This window comes from Pipistrellus kuhlii, unplaced genomic scaffold, assembly GCF_014108245.1.
Source record: "Pipistrellus kuhlii isolate mPipKuh1 unplaced genomic scaffold, mPipKuh1.p scaffold_m20_p_8, whole genome shotgun sequence".
NCBI lineage: Eukaryota > Metazoa > Chordata > Mammalia > Chiroptera > Vespertilionidae > Pipistrellus > Pipistrellus kuhlii.
In genome coordinates this window covers 50,841,255-50,856,088 of record NW_023425584.1, presented here as the reverse complement: position 1 = coordinate 50,856,088, position 14,834 = coordinate 50,841,255, and the positions used below count along the sequence as shown (strand labels likewise).

The 14,834-nt window shown below is 42.1% G+C and overlaps 1 protein-coding gene across 8 annotated transcripts in view; it reads right to left on the bottom strand.

The window, feature by feature from the left end:
* The window catches only part of FHIP1A (FHF complex subunit HOOK interacting protein 1A), a 202,420-nt gene that overhangs the window by 23,457 nt on the left and 164,129 nt on the right, over positions 1-14,834 (bottom strand). For all 8 annotated transcript variants that reach the window (XM_045576427.1, XM_045576426.1, XM_036424770.2 and 5 more), the window contains 3 exons: positions 12,060-12,227; positions 9,280-9,359; positions 399-589 (listed from right to left, as the gene is read on the bottom strand). In XM_045576427.1, coding sequence (XP_045432383.1) covers positions 399-589; positions 9,280-9,359; positions 12,060-12,227 — 439 coding nt within the window. The remainder of the gene's footprint in view (positions 1-398; positions 590-9,279; positions 9,360-12,059; positions 12,228-14,834) is intronic.

Below are 14,834 nucleotides of genomic sequence, written 5' to 3'. Positions count from 1 at the left end.
ATCAAAAATTTCAAGTTTTATGGTGATACGTTACTGACAGGCAAGCATCCAAAATGGGCCATTTCAGAAACCAAAATAAGACCTAATTCTATCTTAGCTCTTCTATCTCCACATCGCTTGCCCTTATTTTGTTTTAGAATACAGAATGGTATGCATCTTCCTCCACATTTGGATTCTGAGGGCGACACTAGAAATCCTAGTTAAAATAGAAGTCTGGGCGCATGGAATCGGTGACAGCTGGGCATGAAAATAAACACTAATTATAAAGTGTCACAACTCCTTACAGTGCAGAAAAGAACCCCCAACGAAACATTCATAAAAGACATGGAGCCCACTGTCTTATTCTTCATCTTCTCCGGCATCCTTTTGTTTAAAGATCATCGCCAGCAAGTTCCTACCTGAACTATCGTGCGTACACTTTGACCAGAGGATATAATCCCTCTCTTGGTTCCCAAGCGTCAGGGTGATCCCGCTGGAGCAGCAGACTGGGGTCAGGGCGAGCAGCTTGGCCGCAGACACCGAGTAGCAGTCTCTCTCCTTCACGGCCCACCTCTGACTCAGCATCATGTGGTTGCAAGGGATCAGGTACCTGGAATGACAAAGAGGGTGGCATTCAGTCTCTGCAATGCCCGTTCCCAGCCAGTGCCTCCTAAGCCGTAATCAGGACTAATGACCTATCCTCTCCCCATTCTCAATCCATCTATCCCACAAGTCCCCAGGGTTCACTCTCCTGCTTAAAATTTGTCAAGGGCTTCTTTCTTCTGACAGAACAACCCCCGGTGCAGAGCATTTGAGGGCCTTCACAATTTAAGTTGCACAAACTTCCTCATTAATGGAGCTGCTATCCTATCCCTCTTTGCCTCTGTGCCTCTGCACCCACTGTGACCTTCACCAAAAGGTGCTCTCCCTGCCTGACAAATGCCTTGTCATCCTACAGAGTCCAGCATCAGTGTCACCTTTTCCAGGAAGGCTTCCAGGCTACCTACTCTGAGACAGAGCTTCTCCCTCCACCATGCTCACAGACTGCTAAAGAAGTAGCATTTAGTAAGTTATCTTGGTGTTTGCCTCCTCAATACAATGTGCTCTCACAGCAAAGGACCTCTTTCAATAATTCTGAAATATAATCCCAGGAACTCTGCCTCCTAGTGGGTACTGGAGGACAGTGGAATTGCGGCATAGTACAGGTCTTCTCCCATATTCTCCTGAGTGACTATGAGAAAATACGGTGGCCAAAGACTCCCTGAGGGCCCCATTTCACACAAAACATGTTTGGTTGGTGATCAAAAGCATAATAGTATCATTATGACTGTGGAGACAAGAAAATCTGAGCAATTGTTTCTGACACCCTTAGAGAAACATTGTGGGGAAGAAGAAAGTGTGTTCAAACCAAGCATATTTCATTATTTAAGTTGATATATATGGATTTCTACTCTTTGTTTGAAATATTTTTTAAAAATGGTACAGTGGATCAAACCTAATAAAGCTACTTATCAAATTTTACCAGTGTGTAGCTTGGAATCATATTAGAATAAAGAGGTATTGGGAATTTATAGCTTTGCAAACACATGCTTTCAGTAGAAACTAAGAATTTTCTTCTGAGTAAATTAAATAAATGAAGGTCCCCTGTGGGTTGAAGGAGAGAGTCTACACTACAAAGTCAGGGAACTCATAGTTAATGCAGTACTTCTACTGTGTATTTATAATGAAGGCTTATTCCAGAGGAAAGGGCAGGAAAACTGTACACTGACCCTTTGCCTTTCCATCATTTACAGAGAAAGATTTTTTAAAAACACACACACACAAAAAAAACAAACAAACAGACAAACAAAATTAATGTTCACTTTAGCATTATTTGCAATGACCAAGTTAGGGAAGCAACGTAGGTATCCATTGATAAACCCTATATAATAAAGAGGTAATATGCAAATTGACCATCATTCCAACACTCAAGATGGCTGCCCCATGTGGTCAAAGATGGCTGCCCATGTGGACACAAGATGGCTGCTGTAAGATGGCCTGCAGGAGAGGGCAGTTGGGAGGGACCAGGCCTGCAGGGGAGGGCAGTTAGGGGTGACTGGGCCAGCAGGGGAGGGCAATTAGGGATGAATGGGCTGGCAGGGGAGGGCAGTTGGAGAAGATCAGGCCTGCAGGGGAGGGCAGTTTGGGGTGACCAGGCCTGCAGGGTAGGGCTGTTGGGAGGGACAAGGCCTGCAGGGGAGTACAGTTGGGAGGGACCAGGCCTGCAAGGGAGGGCAGTTAGGGGCAATCAGGCTGGCAGGGGAGGGCAGTTAGAGGTGACCAGGCTAGCAAGGCAGGAAAGTTAGGGACAACCAAGCCTGCAGGGGAGGGCAGTTGGGGATGACCTGGCTGGCAAGGGAGGGCAGTTATGGGTGACCAGGACAGCAGGGGAGGGCAGTTGGGGGCAACCAGATTGACACAGGAGGGAAGTTAAGGGCAATCAGGCTACAGGGGAGCAGTTAGGTGTTGATCAGGCTGGAATGTTGAATCACTATGTTGTACACCTGAAACTAATATAATATTTTATGCCAACTATACTTTAATTTAAAAAAAGAAACAGTGCAAATGTCAAATATCAAAATGAAGTGGCTGTTGGTAGCAGAAAAGTCACTGAGGAATTTAGTATAAGTATTTCTCATAAACTATCTTTTCGTTTTTACTCCACTTATTTTGTTTAGGAGTCCTATTTAAATTCAGAAAGTCATAAATATAATCACAAAATAATAAATATCTGATTTTAGGAGTCCAGATTACTCAAAGTCATCCCACAACACAGTGGGAAAATATATATATTGTTCATACTGTCCTCTCTCTTTTTATTTTTTCCCCAACTCTCTGAACCCCTTGTCTATTTTCTCTTTTCCTGGGTATCACTCATTAAAACAAGTCAGCATCACTTCTGAAACAATTCAATGCCAACCAGTCAATTATCAAAGCACATATACTGCCTATTGCTCCATTGACAATAAAAACAAACAAAACAGTAGCAGTACAATGACATAAACAAAGTGCTTCTTGTGGGAAGATGATGATGACCTGAATAACAGATCACTAGACAAACATTTAGAAAGCAACGTTAAAATTCAAAAAACTATCGTTCCATTTTCAAAGATAGTATGGCCACGTTTCTCCTATTTGTCCCACCCTAGATGGCTGGCATTCCCCCTAATCCCCTCTCCAGACACCTAACTCTTGTGCTAGATGGAAATGTTCCTCAAGTGCACACACAGCTGCTTTTTAAACAAAACAGCCTCTATCTGAACACAACAGGCAATGCAGTTCATAAAGCTGACAATGGACCAGCACCTCTGGGGGGGGGGGGGGGGGGGGGGGAAAAAAAAAAAAAAACACCCTACCCAGAACGTTCATCAGTGGCATCCGGAAGATTAAGCAGTTAAATTCTACCTAAACTGGGAAGCGCCAGAAACCTGGGAGTGATCTCTCCCTTCACTGCTCCTCAGCACTTCTGCCTGCCTTTGGCCTAACACATGCCACATCCATGGAGATGGATAATTGCTCCTCGGTTTTCTGCTCACTAAAATAGCCTCTCTTTGGGGAGTATCTTATTTCAACGTGCTTTTCTGATATTTTGCTAACTGAAAGAAGGATATCAGTTGCAATTGGATTGTCACTTTGAGATGTCAATATTTAAGAGTATTTGGGTTACAACAAAATCAATGTCTAGTTATTATTTATTTATCACTTAACAAATAACTCCATTAAAAGGATTCACTTAATCTTCACTGCTCTGTTGCCTCCCAGATCTACAAATTCATCCTGTATACTTGAGTGACAGCAAAGACAACAACAAAAGGATGGATTACAAACCTATTTTTTATGTTTCTTAAAATAAAGTTTAAATGAATAACAGAATAAGGGCTTTTCATTATTCTTGCTTTTGGTATAGATTCTAAATCAGAAGAGACATTGTTTTCATTAGTATAAAATGCATTTTTTAGAAAATTCCACTTCCTTAAACTTGTACAATACCTTATAGCATTTCAACATATTTCTACAGATATCACCACAGTTGATCCTTCCAAAAACCTTATGAGGCAACAAATTCCAAAACCAGAACAGGTCTAGTCAAATCAGCAGTTCACTCTCACTCTGGGGCCCCAGCTGGATTCTTGCCTGCACTGTTCATAGCCTTGTTTTCATATTTTTATCTCTTTTTATCTCTTTCTGCTGCAAATTCAATACCTTCCTCAATCATTAAGTCTCTCTTTAGTCTGTATCTTAAGTGCTATTTATCCCAAACACTCAGCTTTCTTTATTTTAATAATTACAGTTTTTGTTTCTAAGAGTTCTAGGTGGTTCTTTCTCAAATCTGCTTGTCATTTTTGTTTGATTAAAACTATTTTCTTAAAATAACATATGTTGGTGAGGATATGGAGAAATCCATATTTTGGTAGTCATATAAAATGGTACAGCTGTTATGGAAAACAATTTTTAAAAAAAGTTAAAGTAGAATTAACATATGATCTAGCAATTCCACTTCTAGGCATATACCTAAACAACTGCTAGCAGGGTCTTAAAGAGATGTTTGTACATCCATAGTAGCATTACTCACAGTAATAAAAAACTGGAAACAAATCCACAGTGCCCATCAACAGATGGATTAATTAAAAATATTGTATAAACCATAGGACTGTATTCAGCCTTAAAAAGGAGAAAAATTGGACATGGTACAACATGGATGAACCTTAAAGACATAAGTCAGGTACAACAAGGCAAACACTATTGATTACACTTATATGAGGTACCTAGAGCAGTCAAATTCATAGAGTCAGAAAGTAGAACAGTGGTTGCCAGGGGCTACAGAGAGGGAGAAATGGTGAGTTAGTTTAATAATTACAGTGTTACTTTTGCAAGGTGAAAACAGTTCTGAGGTGGATGGTGGTGATAGTTGCACAATGATGTGAATGTACTTAGTACCATCGAACAGTATACCTACAAGTAGTTAAGTGGGGAATTGTTAGGTGCATTTCCCACAATTATAAATAATTTTAAATGTAGGGGGAAATCAGTAGTTCAGAGGGCAGAGAGGGCAGAGACCAGGAAGTAGAGGACTCCCAGGTGTCTCCTACATGCCTGACTTCTGGGTAAGTCCTCTATTTGCTCTTCTCATGGATTCCCCCAGGCCGTGCAGCAGAATTAGAAATAAAGCATTCAATAAAAGGCAACCTTCATCATCATCATCATCATCATCATCATTGTCATCATCAAAGAAACAAAGGATGGCTTTGTTGGGAATTTTTCCATTATTCTATTCATGCACTCTCCTAATAATTCCTTACCCAGGAAATAACTAGCCCTGATGTGAGCATGTACATATTTCAACCATGAGCTAATTAATACTTCACAGTCATAAGGTACAGATCTGCATTTCAACAACAAGCCTTAAATAATACCATCTCTAGGGACAGCTTTTTTTTTTTTTTTTCTTTTTTATTTATTTATTTATTTATTTATTTATTTATTTTAATAAGTTTTTATTGTTCATATTATTACAAATGTTCCTTTCCCCCCACCCACCATTGCTCTCCTCCACCAGGTTCCCATCCCACCCTCTGCCCTTTCCCCTCTCCCCATTGTCCTCATCCATAGGTGCACAGTTTATGTTCAGTCTCTTCCCACGCCCCCCTCTCCCCTTTACCCCAAGAATCGTCAGTTCACTCCCCTTCCATACCTCTGATTCTATTATATTCAACAGTTAATATTGTTCATCAGATTTTTTTAATTTCCTTGGTTTTTAGATTCACTTGTTGATAGTTATGTATTTGTTGTTCATAATTTTTATCTTTGTTTACTTTCTCTTCTGAAAGAACCCCCTTCAGCAATTCATATAATTCTGGTTTGGTGGTGATGAACTCCTTTAGCTTTTTTTTATTAGTGAAGCTCTTTATCTGGCCTTCGATTCTGAGTGATAGCTTTGCTGGGTAGATTATTTTTGGCTGTAGGTTCTTGCTATTCATCACCTTGAATATTTCTTGCCATTCCCTTCTGGCCTGCATGGTTTCTGTTGGAAAGTCAGCTGACAATCGTATAGGTGCTCCTTTGTAGGTTACTACCTTCTTTGCTCTTGCTTCTTTTAATATTCTCTCTTTGTCTTTTGCTCTTGGAATTTTAATAATGATGTGTCTCGGTGTGGTCCTCTTTGGATTCCTTTTGTTTGGAGTTCTGTGCGCTTCCTGGACTTGTAAGTCTAATTCTTTCACCAGGTAGGGGAAGTTTTCTGTCACTATTTCTTTCAGTATGTTTTCCATATCTTGCTCTCTCTCATCTTCTGGGACCCCCATAATTCTGATGTTGGTTCGCTTGAAGTTGTCCCAGAGGTTTCTTACATTATCTTCAATTTTCTGGATTCTCTTGCCTTCTAGCTTCTGTGGAGGAGTGTCTTCTGGCTCTTTATGTTCCAAATCTTTGACTTGATTCTTGCGATCTTCCCTTCTGTTTTTAGGACTCAGTAAAATATTTTTTATTTCAGACAATGTATTATTTCTTGTTGATCCCTTATCATTTCTTGTTGACTCCTTATTAATTCTAGTTGATCTCTTTTCATATCCTCGTAGCCCTTATCCATCTTTTCTAAGAAATTCTTGAAAAAACTTATAAGCGTAGATTTGAACTCTATATCCAGACGCTTTTTGTCCTCCATTTCTTTCGTTTGTGATCTATTTTGTTGTCGCATTTCGCAGTTACAGATGGGACGGGGTTTCAGGGTGGAGCCTGCAGCTTTGGCTTCTGTCAGCCCCGCCCTATGCGGGTCCTTCAGTGCTCGCTGCTGCCAGCGCCTCTGAGAGAAAGGTGCCCTCGATTTTCGCCTGCTGCCAAACAGTCTATGCTCTCCCACAATGAGCCCGGTATTGGGGTTCAGTTCAGTTGGAAGTGGAGTTGGAGGTGGCGTTCAGAGCAGTCTGGAGCCCCAGTCTCCTTCCCGTCAGGGCAATCCCCCGGCACAGCCGACCGTCCCTTCTCTGTGCTCAGTGTGCGCGCCTCCGGGACCTCCTTCCGCCTCTCCCCGGGGTTCCGCCTTACAGCCCGGCTCCCTATGGCTGAGCCTGGGTCCCCGGGGTCTGGCCTAGAACTGGGGATCAGAGCAGTCGGGGGCCCAGCACAGTCGGAGTTTTATCTCCTTTCCGCTAGGGAACGCCCGCCAGGCACTCGGCCTCCCTCCTCTCCGGCTCCGTCCTCTCCGCGCGCCACGTCTCCGTACCTTGGGCTTTTCCAGCTCCTCCGCGCCTCCTTCTGGTTTTCTCCTTGCTTCTCGCTGTAGAATTTCCAGTCAGTCAACCTTCCTGTAGTTCTGGGCAATGTCCGTTTTATATTTTAGTTGTATTTTATTGAAATTGTTGTGTGCGGCTGCGGCTAGGTGTTCACCTGGGCGCAGCCATCTTGGATCCTCTCTAGGGACAGCTTTTAGCAAACACCACTTGGTAAGCAGACAAAAGGTGAGAAGAGGCCACCTTGTAAAAGCAGACAGCCAGCTTCCACTGCCTGGCTCAGCCAGCCAGGTGGCCCAGTATGGGGAAGCTCCGCCCCTCCAGGGCAGGGCCAGGCATCCAGGTACACTAAAAGAGACACCTGCTTTCCATGCCTCAGTGAAGCAGTATTGGAGAGTTTAACATTTAGATATAATCAGGCTTTACCCATGTTGGAAGCAAAGTCTGGTTTGGGGGAATAGAAAAGGCTTTAACAAGCTGCTCTGACGGATTTCAGCCAGAGTTGCTAATGCATTCTGTCATATCAGTAGAGATTTGATGGGCAGCTAAGAAATCCTTCTGGAACAGATAACTAATGCCCTACTGGGATGACCCCGGGCATTCACTCCTGATAGGATTTGTTCTTTGCTAATGCCTCAAGAGTGGTTGTTGATGACCTGATCTAAACCACTAAAAAGTCCAAAACTCTTTTAAAACATAGAAAATGAATGGGTGATATTCTCCCATAACGGGATAACTCTGAAAGCCTCCACCACGATGCCACCACCAACCTTCCTGCCTGTTTTTTATCATTCGCTTTTGCAGATGCTATAGCTACACGGCACCGCTCCTTCAGCCAGTGGCTAGCCAGCCATCAGAATACCCTGGAGAGTTTGTAAAACATGCCCACTCCCAATTGGCGGAGCCAGCCCCTCTGGGAGAAAGCCAAGAATGTGTGTTTCTAACTAGCTCTGGAGCAATGCCATGCTGCTGTCCCCATGATGACACTCTCATTCCCTTCCTTTTCCAAAGAACCACCTCCTTGGAAATGCTGGTACATGCACTTGGAATGCCATCTCCCATTGTGCCTACATTGTATCAAAGACCACAAGGGGGCCAGGGGCAGACCAGGTCTCCTCCTCCCCTCTGCTCTGGCTTCTTCCACCCTATTCCCAGAGAGGGATCACAGGAAGGGTGGGGAAACCCTGTAAGGAGGGGTGAGGTGGAGGACATACCCATGACCTGGTGGCTTTTCGGCAGCACCAGAGGGGAGTATGGAGCGCAGACCCCAGCAAACCTCCCTTTCTTCCTTTACAGAAGCAGCTGCTGCCCTTGGGGACCCCAGAAGGAGAGGCAGACCTGGGCCAAGACAGGATTCCTGAGTGCCCTTGCCAAATGACCAAATTAATGTTGTCTTAATAGCAGTCCCCTCTGACTCCCAACACCTGGCATCAAATAGCAGCCCCTAATGAACCCTTCCCACTGGTGCCCCTGAAGGACACACCTTTTTACCTTGTACATAAGTAAGTCCTTACAACTCATCTGCTCCACACCTTACTCCCTTCTGAACTGTACACAGAAAGTATTCATTAAATATTTACTGAATTTAATTGGAACATACATACAGATTAGAGTGCACATTGTATTTGTACTATTGCCAAGCAATAGTCACAGGAACTATAGAGCAACAGCATTTCATATTTAGAAAAGTTTGGTTTTTTTCCCCCCCAAAATAACACAGGTCCTCTTGTTTATGAAAAAGACATTCAGCCACACCTCAGAAAAGCTTTTATAATAATTCTGAAAACTTCCAAACATCCTACCTTCCCTTTGCAGGAGCATATTTGTAACATGATGTATTTGGCCCCCTGAAAACTTGTTAACAATAAAATTAAAATTAACCTTGGGAAACAATGCAGAAATTAAATTGATTGGTCTTGATGATTTCCTTTCTTCGATGCACAGACCCTATTTAGCTTATGTTTCCGAAGAAATATGTAACAGCAAGAGTATAGAGTGAGTTTTTCTTTAAAGGGAACAAAAGATGGCCACTCACCTCAAAACGAGCTGTAGCATCACGTCCTCACAGTGTAAACCGATGAGAGTCCTAAATAATGCCAGGGACACCACACAGAGCTGGGGAACAATAAACACGTTCTATTTCAGATATTGGAAGGACAGCTCCACTCTCCACAGATGGCAAATAAATCAGAATTACAAAATAAAATGGCCTCTTTTATTCAGCAGTTTGGATGAAACATGCTGCTGCCACAGAGAATGTGCATTACGGGCATTCAGGCGGTCGGTTCTGTGGGGTTCTGTTAGAAAGACTATGCCTGGAATTACACCATTATGCAGAACTGCCCCCTACAAAATGCTCCCCTCACAGTGCCACCTGTTTAGGACCCACATAAAGATGCTGCTTGTCACCTGTTATTTCAGATGTGACGTTCATTAGCTACAAGGCCCGGCTAACGGGACACTGCATGTGCTCTGGCCAGACTCCCCTCTCGAGTTCTCAGCCCTCAGACACAGCTCCTCGTGGCTTTAGGCAAACCTTCTCCTCGGTTCCATTTTCAGTTGTGTTGAGGGTGTGATAATACACTTTTCTAAGAAGTTCATTTAAACACACACACACACACACACACACAAGAAATAAAACTTCTCTCCCTCTATGATTTCCATAAAGGAAAGCTACACAACCAAACTGAAAAGAAACACGTCAGACCTTTTGGGAATAAGTGCTTATCATTCTATCGGACCAGGTCAGTAATTGTAATTCAGGCTCTCCTTCTTTGTACAGAATGCATGCATTGGAGAGTTATAGGGGCAGGTTTATCTGGAGCTTTACAGATTAGAAATAGGAGCAAACAGGTATTTTGTAGGAGGATAATGCTGCATCATGGCCTAATTCCAGGTTTAGGCTTTCTATTATAATTGAATACTACAGGAGAACAGACAGTCTGAATATACATTCTCTGTTTACTCTTACAACTCAGTGATAAAAAGATAAGAACAGGGGGATAAGGACACATATGTAATACTTTAATCAATAAAGAAATTAAAAAAAAGACAAGTACACAGTGCTGTGCATCCTAGACATTGATTTAAAGGGTTACTATGGTAATACTGTATACAATCTAGTACTGTTAATTATAACCATCATGCTATACATTAGATCCTGAGAACTTATTCATCTTATAGCTGGAAATTTATATACTTTGATCAACACTGCAGTTTGATAAACTATAGTAGCTATTTAAGCTTTTATCTTTAGAGTAAGTGTATTGTCCCATAAACTTAACTTGTTCTTTCTAAAGTTTATTCTTTTTGTATTATCAATTATTTGGTTCAGGTCAGGTTTAGAAATTTAACTTTCAATCTATTGTTATCATTGAATCTAATGTGTATCTCTTGTAGATGGCATGTGGTTGGCTCTTCTTTTCTTGTCCAGTATGACAATCTCTGCCTTTTGATTAAGTTTTTAACCTATTCACATTTAATTGTATTGTTATAATTGGATTTCTGTCTGCCATTTTACTTTTTGTTTTCTATATGTCTTATGATTTTTTTATTCTCCTATTCATCTTTTACTGTCTTGTTTTGCATTAAGTGAATATTTTCCTTAGTTTAACATTTTTATTCCTTTAATAATTTATATCACATGTGTCAAACACAAGGCCCGCGGGCCAAATCCATCCCGCCAGGCCTTGCAATGTGGCCCGCACCGCGCTGTCATCACTGCACTCCGCTGCGTTTCCATCACAATGACAGTTTATGACTATTCAGTAAACCATTCAGCCCGCGATTTAGGCTGGATTTTAGATTTTGGCCCCTTCTCTGATTGAGTTCGACACCCCTAATTTATATATATACATATGTCTTCACCCAAGGACATGTTCATTGATTTTTAGAGAGAGTGGAAGAGAAAAAGAGAGAGAGACAGAGAGACACATTGATAACTTGCCTCTTGTATTCACTCTGACTGGGATTGAATAGGCAACTGAGATATGTGCCCTGACTGTAATCAAACCTGCACCCTTTTGGCATATGAGAAAAATGCTCCAGCTAGCCGAGCCATACCAGCCAGGGTTCACTATATTTTTAAAGTTATTTTATTAGTGGTTGCTCTCGGTCTTAACATATACATCTTAACTTATCAGACTTTACTTCAGATTTATACTAAATTAGCTCCTGTGGAATAGAGAAATATTACTCTTATATAATTCTATCCCTTCCCCTTTTGTGCTATTATTATTATACACATTATATATGTATGTATACGTTGCAAACTCAATAATCCATTGAGCTATTATTCTCTTACTTTTAAAACAATAAATGTCATTAAATAGAGATAGCCTTTGGTGGAGGAGTGGGGTTGCAAAGGGCAATAGTAATAGTATAAGAGGATTTTCCAAGTTGATCAGAACTTCAAACTGAAGAACGACTTCCTAAATTCACAACTGCCCAGACTTCCATTTTAAAATACTTGAGGACAGAAATATAATCTCTAACATCCAGACTTGCTACATGCTGGCTCTTTGGCTTTGTCTGTACTTAGACCCATATGTTCTGCTGCTTCGTGCCTCCTCCGGAGAACATTCTGCTAGTTCCATAGAAAAAAGTGCCAACCCAGACAAACTGAGAAACATGTCCTATGAAAGGCAGTAAGTGCCACCGCCCTGTCAAAAGGACTGCTAAGAGGAAAATGCATTCTCTGTTTCCAAAGTAGAAACGGTAATGGCTGCAAGAAAAAAAAAAAAATGGTGGGGGAGAGGGGAGGAAAAAAAGAATATTCATAATCTTCTTCCAAAACGAATTCTCCTGAAATCTTACCCGAAATGGGGTGTTGATTCGACTGGTGAGAGTGTCTAGGATGTGAACATTCTCGTGCCGGTGCAACAGGATGAAACGGAGGAAGATCTCAAGTAGCGCTGGCTCGGAGATGCTACGCAGAAAAAGGTCCAAGTAGGCAGTTGTGGTCATGACCTCCTCCACAGTCACCTGGGACCAACGACAGAATGAGCACAGGTGAGCATCCCCTTGACACTATGATACATGCCTAACCGCAGTGACCCCATCAAGGCAAGGACACTCCTGCCACAAGAACACACCTCAGAGCTTCATCTGAAGCCCGTAACCTATTCACACTCTACAACACCTCATGCTGCTTCCTCCCTTTAGTTCAGTAAGGGAAAAGCAAAGGCATGAAGAAGCTGTTCAACGTTCAGACAACTCTAATCATCAAATGCAGTTCACAGTCCATAAAGATTTCAGGATGTAATCTCAGAGGGGAAAAAGATAATGGAAAGTATTTACATGGTCAGTAAAAAAGTAATTAGATAGCTCAGCACAACTTGTTTCATTATTAGTCATTCAATAAGTATTTGTTGAGACCTGCTATGTATCAGGAGCTGAAAACATTAAGAAGATATTTTCGGCCAGGAAGATGGATTATACATATGACCTAACATACAAAATAATATGCTAACAAATGGCAAATGAGAGGTGAAGACACAAAGGGATGCGGATGTTCAGATATGTTTCTGGAAAGTTGCAAGTCACTGCATAATATACATAAAGTGTTACTTATAATCTGCTATAAGAGTTGACGGCTTATAAAGTAACGGCGGCTTTTTTTATAATACAAATTAGTATCTTCTACATGGTGTGATCTACCCCAGGCAGTAAAATTCCAATCTTTCAGGAAACAGAATTATTTAAAGAGTCAAGTTTTTCAAAGAGCTGAGGATGTGATGCTTCAAGCATCAAGAAATTAACATTATCATTGTGACTGGGAATATTTTAAGAGCTAGCATACATTTGTCTTCCTAAAAGCAGAATATCTCATCTCTTGCTGAACAGGGAACATCAATTGCCTTATGGTCTGTGGTGCAGAAATACGCAAACAGGGCCACATGAAAATCACTAGGAAAACTTCAAAGCTTCCGACTCCAATCCCACGCCCTAGAACTCCTGGTTATCTCCGCTGCCTGATGACACAGGAAATGGCCGGCTATATGTTCAGCGGGATTACATTTTCTCTTTTTCAGTTTTCCATCTTCTTTATTTCTCCTTTTAAAACGGGTAACTGTCACTTTATCATTCGGTCACTGGGCCATTTCTTTTATATACATTTCTCTTCCTCTTGTAATTTTCTGCTTTTAAAGCCCACAAAGCAGTTTAGACTAGACCTCCAAATCTGCTTGTATGTGTGTAGAGGGCCCTTGTGCGGACACATCTGTGCATTATGACTTCAATTACTTCCACGAATTTCTTGGATCCTAGGTATATTCTAGGTCAATGAGTCCAGGTGGGTAAGAGATTGCCAAATCAGTTGTGCCTGTTTTCTTTTTGCTGAGCAAGGCATGCCTGCACACTGCATGTCAACCTGCTCTCTCAGAACCCATTGACAGCTCACCAGCGGTGCCCTGGGTGGTCTGAGAATGGTCTCAGGGACCAGAAACCCTTCCCCCACCAGCTCAGCACCAATGTTGTGAGAGCCACTGTATCATCAGAGCCACTTCAAAGGGCTCTCTGTGGCCCAAATATAGCAAAGGAAATGTAAGCATCAATCACTTAGCGAATAAATTACCTTGAGAAGAGTGCTTCTTGTGGGCTTCTGAAACAAGCTGTTTCTATCTTGTGTCTCCCAGTATTCTGCAGTTACTGGCTCCTGGCACTTAGTCCTGTCCTGGGACACAGGCTGTCTTTTTCCTTATTACTCCAATGCGATGTACTGGGTTAGCACCTACGCAGCACTTAATAAACATCTCCTACACAAATGACATCCCCCAAGGACCCAATGAATCACATTGACCAGAGCTGAGCTTCATTTTTAATTCTTCTCTGCATGTGTCCTGAAGGCCCCAGGGGGCATTTGTAATGAAGACATAAAATAACAGATGTCACCAAGTAGCTGGGGGGGAGGGGCCGGGGGGGCAGGGAAATGACCCACAACACCTAACAGGTAGTTTCATGAGCTCATACCCTTTCCACTAAGGCAAGCTCAGCGTCCTTCTGTAGAAATTGAATCCCAAATCATTTCAGCGATTGTCCAACTCCCTAACATTTTGACCACTAGACAAAAAGTAGCACTGATCACTCCAAGTGGGCGTGTAGTTTCATCTTCCTTACCGAGCACTGCTGAGCAGACCTTCATGCGGAACTCTGGGAGCGGCCTTGGCACCAACAATGCGGCACCAGCGTGCCCCCGACCCCTCAGTTACACAGGACCTTAATAAGCTCAAAAGCACAGCAATCGGCCCTCCAGAATATAAGTCTCAGCCTTGAGGGCTGCCATGGGAGGAGGGCACTAAGCATCTATTGTTTACCATCTTCAGCTGGATACCAGTAAATGATTTTTTTTTAATAAATCAAAGCTGTCATTTATAAGTTAAGAGGATTTAAGAAAGCACTTGGAAGGACAGCACTTACATAACGTGGTGTAAATATTAAGGACCCAATTCTACTGAGCATCAAATTGCACTCTCATTATAAATCGAGGTCACACTCACCTTAAACTCATACCCAAACCAGGAAAATCTGGAGCCCTTAGGAGCCTTTTATCCCAGAGAATCTTCTCCTGGCCCATTATCATACTTTCCAGAA